The sequence below is a fragment of the Alosa sapidissima genome, chromosome 3, assembly GCF_018492685.1.
Source record: "Alosa sapidissima isolate fAloSap1 chromosome 3, fAloSap1.pri, whole genome shotgun sequence".
In the NCBI taxonomy this organism is placed as follows: Eukaryota; Metazoa; Chordata; class Actinopteri; order Clupeiformes; family Clupeidae; genus Alosa; species Alosa sapidissima.
Window position 1 is genome coordinate 4,562,363 of NC_055959.1, and position 5,514 is coordinate 4,567,876.

At 40.2% G+C, this 5,514-nt stretch overlaps 1 protein-coding gene across 2 annotated transcripts; it reads left to right on the plus strand.

Annotated features, from left to right (window-relative positions):
* Positions 1 to 3,873: 3,873 nt before the first annotated feature.
* Positions 3,874 to 5,223, plus strand: LOC121706126 (cerebellin-4-like). 2 transcript variants are annotated; one of them, XM_042087607.1, is made up of 4 exons: positions 3,874 to 4,027; positions 4,235 to 4,309; positions 4,451 to 4,493; positions 4,784 to 5,223. In XM_042087607.1, the coding sequence occupies exons 2-4, from the start codon at positions 4,247 to 4,249 to the stop codon at positions 5,185 to 5,187; spliced, it is 510 nt and encodes a 169-aa protein (XP_041943541.1). In that variant the 5' UTR covers positions 3,874 to 4,027; positions 4,235 to 4,246; the 3' UTR covers positions 5,188 to 5,223. The 2 variants fall into 2 exon arrangements, with proteins under 2 accessions (XP_041943541.1, XP_041943542.1); XM_042087608.1 differs by having other exon boundaries at positions 4,454 to 4,493.
* Positions 5,224 to 5,514: the final 291 nt, after the last annotated feature.

The following is a 5,514-nucleotide window of genomic DNA, read 5'->3' on the forward strand; positions in this document are numbered from 1 at the left end:
CGAAAAAATTTTTAAACAGCTGGACAAATGATTTAGCTAATTGATTATATAACCTGTACACCAGCAATTGTTGAACATTTACCTGTACAAGTACATTGACAGTAGCCCAGCCTAACAGCATGTTGTAGGCCTACTGTAGAAATTTCACTTAAATTGCAACCGCAACATGCCTGCTTGCCAACGTTCAAACGACAACGAAAAAGATAATAAAACAACAAGAGGGTTGAGTCTGAATGACACTGAGTTTTTAGACACTGAGTTTTTGTAGTTAAGAAATATTTTCGTATAAAAAAAAATGGTCATTCTTCAATCTCCTTCACTGACGCCTATGGAAAAGGCTTAACGTCCCAAAACAACGATCAATGATCATCAAATTTCTCTCTCACATTGCTCCTCATAACCATCTATAAAAAAGTGTTTTTTCTTTTCTTTTTGAGCACATCCGAATCCCAGGACATAACGCACTGGACCTTATAATAGGCTCGAGATATAATTCCAAAGGGGGCAGATATGGGCCACTGCACTTAAAACTTAAAAAGATGAAGCTTTCCGAACTTTGAAATTGCGATCAGTGACTGGCATCGGGTGAACGAAGCTTTTCGAAGTTGAACAGGCTATTACAAACTATTTGCGCACCTCCATGTCACAGGAGAGACTGGGCTCTCCCTTCTATGAAAAAGACGTTAGGCTACCTGCAAACTGGCCTATGATTTCATTGCTGAGTTTGCGGCAAAGCAAGAAAATGTTTTTTTTCCTGAGTCAGGATATGGCGAGTCAGTGTCATTTATTTGTCCAATGTTAGCCTATAGATACAGACCAGTACATCTTATCAATAGTTTGAATGTCGTGTGTGTTTCTGCTCATTGACAAATACCGTTCAGCACAATGATTCATGCCCAATGAATTCCCCCTGTTAAAGTGTTCGCCTTTGTTACACTATTTGGTTTCGTGATGTAGCCTATGATAAACACCATATGGCCAAATATGTGACTCAGCTAATGTTATAGGCTATACAATTGAATTTCCCCTCTTAAAGGCAAGCTGGTGTAGCTTATTAGACTAGGCTACTATTAAAATACACCGACGGTAGCCTTGGCTATGTGTAAAGTAAGCTATCGCATGATTTCATGCACGTAAGTGAAAAGGGCCTTGCATCTGTCAAGTTCGCACAGGGCCTCGCATCCCCTTGCGACGGCCCTGCAGCTCCTCCTAAGACAGCGAGGAAAAAGTTAAAATACGCGATAAACCCGGGAAAAGTTGACAGGTTTGTTTCGGTCCCGGTGATTATTTGTGAAATTGTGCAAACGACAGCCTTTTCAAGGCATTTCAAGGAAGGAGTCGTAGCATGCAAGCTCCCAAATTGACCCAGTAGCCTAAGGCATCAATACATTGTTGGGACTGGGGAGGATCATGCGTTTTTTCTCAATCACTTTGGGTCATAGAAAAAATTCTTGCTGGCGAGGGAGGGTCACGTCTTTTTTGACTAACGCTCCCAAAACTCCTCCGGTAGCCCCTTAATTAAATAAATAACGAACAGTCCCTAATTGATTAATAGCCTAGGCCTACACCAGCAATTGTTGAACATTGACCTGTACAGGACATTGACAGTAGCCCAGCCTAACAAGCAAATGTTGCAACATACATCAAAAGACGCAATTAATCAGAAATAAATAATGTAATCTGCATCGCTTTATTTAACAAACTGCAAGCAACAAGAGCATTAAGTTCGCTGCAGGCCAAACCCAAGAGCAAAGCCTATCTGTTAAGGCAGTCGATAGGCTTTATAACGAGCTGTGTGCCTGGAAAGACGATAGATGGCGGCTCTGGTCATCCCATACCCTCCCCCCACTTCCTGTAGCCTACCATTATGAAGGCCTGTAGCCTAAAACGACTCGTTTCCGTTTTGTGACATTAAGCTTTTTCACGTTAAGCCCCCCTCCCCCATCCCCTTCTTTCACAAGCAGTGGGGGAGCGCGGGACACAAAGTAACACTTTTTGGAAGACAAAGGAGGGTTCTCCGCGCTTCTGTCGTTTGGCCACAATCCGTTGCAACCAGGCCAGGACAGATATTTTAGAGAGGAGAGACGCCGGTGCAGCTCAGATGTCTTCTTAATTTTCTTTATTCTTCAGTAAAAGCTGCAGAACATTATTAAACTTTGACTAACATTTCGATGTGTCGATGTTTTTGACTAACGAACATCGAAACGTTAGTCAAAGTTTAATAATGTTCTGCACCTTTTACTAAAGAATAAAGAAAATTAAGAAGACATCTGAGCTGCACCGGCGTCTCTCCTTCTCTTTTTGGCTTTGGCTAAATATTTCTAAAATCATTTGAGTTTCACTAGTCACATGTTTTAACAAGCAACACTTGTTATTGAACTAATAACAGACGTGTGTCGAAAATTGACTTTATTTTCCATACGGAGAAATAACATATGCAGAGTCTAACCAAGGTCAATCTTGCCAAAAAAGCCCTCAAACCTGAAAACACATGAGGCAAAAGTGCAAAACATCACAAAACTAACTAAACTAACACGCGCATATTTTTGTATTGCAATCATTGTAGCCTACAGTTGTAACAGCGCGTAACAGTCGTTTTACTCCCCGGATGCGCTCATTATAAAGAACGTTTAACGTGTCCCAAAAACAGCTATCAATTAATCACCAAACGTATTATAAACAAGTATTGCCAGGAGCAACACCTTGCAAAAAATTATAACAATAGGCCTAGGCCTTTATATGGCTCTGCTCCTGCCTAGATTCGAACTCAGAACTACCTGAAAGTTGCAGACCTGTTCTGGAAATACGTGCATTAACCCACTCGACCGTCAGACAACGCTATCTGCTTCGAGTAGGCCTATTGGGTAGGACTGTAGCCTACACTGGTTGCTGTGGCACAGTCTTGAGTGACCGAATTCGTTTTTCTTTGTCATATGAATGCTGTCATTTTGTTAACATTACTGTTAAGGAGATGCTGTAGGCAAAGTCTATATTTCAACCTCGTTAGTGTAGTAAAAAAAATCAGAACTATTCACAAGGTTTCTGGGCAGCATATTTATGTTCTGTTAGCAAGCGAACTTCTCATGACTATCGACAAAGTAGCCTACTGCCAGCTGACGAAGCTCTCATTTTAAAACATTACTGAGAGACAGACACTGTACAATCAAGAAATCTTGCCACTGAATCCAAAACTATGTTTAACATTATGTACAAGGCTTAGGCTACAGTGGACTAGCATGTTGCAGGGGCTGCTAAAAACACAGAGAAACGCACTGAAAACTCGGCCAATCACAGCCCTTGCTGTAGAATGCGCCGTCTGGTTCGACCGTGGAACTCCACAGCGGACTATGCTGCCCCCAAGCGGCTGCAGTTGTACTTACATTTCACCATTCACCATGATCGTGAATGAAGTGTCAATTTTTAACTGGGACCCACTGTACAGGACTGAGCGGCGGTCATATTTTGTACCGCTATGCGGTACATCTTGTTTTAGTTTTATTTTCCTGTTGTTGTGTTTTTTTTTGTGTGTCTTTATTCATTTTGTCTTATATTATCTATTTATTTATCTGTTTTTTTTTTTTTGAGCAACCACAGGTTGTTTTAAATTGTGCTATATAAATAAACTTGACTATGACTATGACTATATCATACCCCCCTCCCCCACATACACACGCATAGTTACACCCTCTATTACTCCATACCCCCCTCCCCCACATACACACGCATAGTTACACCCTCTATTACTCCATACCCCCCTCCCCCACATACACACGCATAGTTACACCCTCTATTACTCCATACCCTATAGTCACACACACCCCATTACTCCCACCGGAGAGAATGTGCAGCCAGGACTGAGCGGTGGTCATATTTTGCGTACTAACTATTAACTACTGAGTAAATATTTACTTTGTGAGATACTGCATATATATATACAACCTGGTCTAGAATTCTGTTGTCAGTGTCATTCATTATCGGACAACCAGGTTCCAATAATTAAGATATTTTGGACACTTCTTGTTTACAGGTATTGTGAATATTATTTTATACCTCAGCATAAACAAATATATTTTAGATCAACTGTATAGTCTTTGAAATGTTACCTATTCATAATTTTACCTATCATATTGCAAAGCAGAATGGTGATTCAAAAGAGTCTAGTAATTTATTGAAGCATTTCTTAGTTAACGGCATTTCCTTATCTACAACTGTGTTTTTTCTGTATTTTTCACAGGTTGAAATAGAAATGAAAGTTGTTCTAGTGGTGATGATTTCACTCATATGTGAAATCAGACCAGTCCTATCCAATGTGAGTTAATGACAAGTTATATTCTTCCTTGAATGTTGTGACTGCAGAGAAAGTCTTGCGTTATAACCTATAGGACATGATACCATATAGCCCATCCCAATATGTAAACAGATTAAACATGTTAAATCCTTATCTAACTAGAAGGATGACACCAATGTGGAGCTTTGTAACACACCAACGGCAGGTAACAATTTCACAACTTTCATTTATAATGGACATTTTATTATACCCAACTAAAATGTGTCAATGGTGAATTCAAATGCAATTGACTGAAAAAAGGGTTTAAACATGTAGGGCTTTGTACATTGCTTTAAGACGGTCATTTGTTTAATGATGCTATACAAATCAGGCAAATGGAGAGAGAGAAAGAGAGAGAGAGGAGAGAGAGAGAGAAAGAAATGTTGGCCATACAGAAGATATTGGTCTTCTTAGGTAATCTGTACACACATTCTTGTATTTGTCTTTGCTATTTAGTCAACAGAGCAGTGCACTTCTATGCTGCACACCCATCATCAATTTCTGGAAGCCTCAACCCAATCCCTTTCAGTGATGTCACCCTGAATGAGGGCTTTGCATTCAGCGGGAGCTCGGGCATCTTCACTGCTCCAGTAAATGGAATCTACCAGTTTTTCTTCTCATTCCAGAGTAGCAGAAATAACCTAAACGGTGCCTGGTGGCTGCAGGTTAATGGTGTGGCTAAGGTTTTATGCCATTCTCAAGTTAGCACAGGGTCCACTGTGGGTAGTATGTGCACCTACATGACTCAGCTGGCACAGAATGATAAGGTCACTGTGAAACAAGACTCAGGGAATGCCTGGGGCACTGCTACTACAAACACTATTACTTTCTCTGGCTCGCTGCTGATGCAGAAATGTTGAGCATCATGTAAGCAATAAAGCACATACTGTACAACATGTACTCTAGCTGTCATTCTTAAAGCAACAATATGTAACAATTTTCCCTTAAAAATAATCACTTAAAATTCATTTTCTGACTGCAATAATAGGGAGAATGGCATCTCTGTCATCATCACTGCACGCCCAGAAAACGTGACACTTTTCCTCACTTATGTGTGAGAGATGAAATATCTCTCAAAATATCTAATATATGTTGTCTACTAAAGTATGGGGAATGATATGGTGATTTCAATATGATTTTGGCATTGAGGCTCACCTAGCATTTCCCGTCTCATTCATATTGTATGT

Coding starts and splice junctions, on each gene's coding strand:
- LOC121706126 (XM_042087607.1), top strand. CDS start 4,247: ATGAAAGTTGTTCTAGTGGTGATGATTTCACTCATATGTGAAATCAGA. Junction 4,310..4,450: donor TCAGACCAGTCCTATCCAAT/GTGAGTTAATGA, acceptor TTATCTAACTAG/AAGGATGACACCAATGTGGA. Junction 4,494..4,783: donor TTGTAACACACCAACGGCAG/GTAACAATTTCA, acceptor TTTGCTATTTAG/TCAACAGAGCAGTGCACTTC.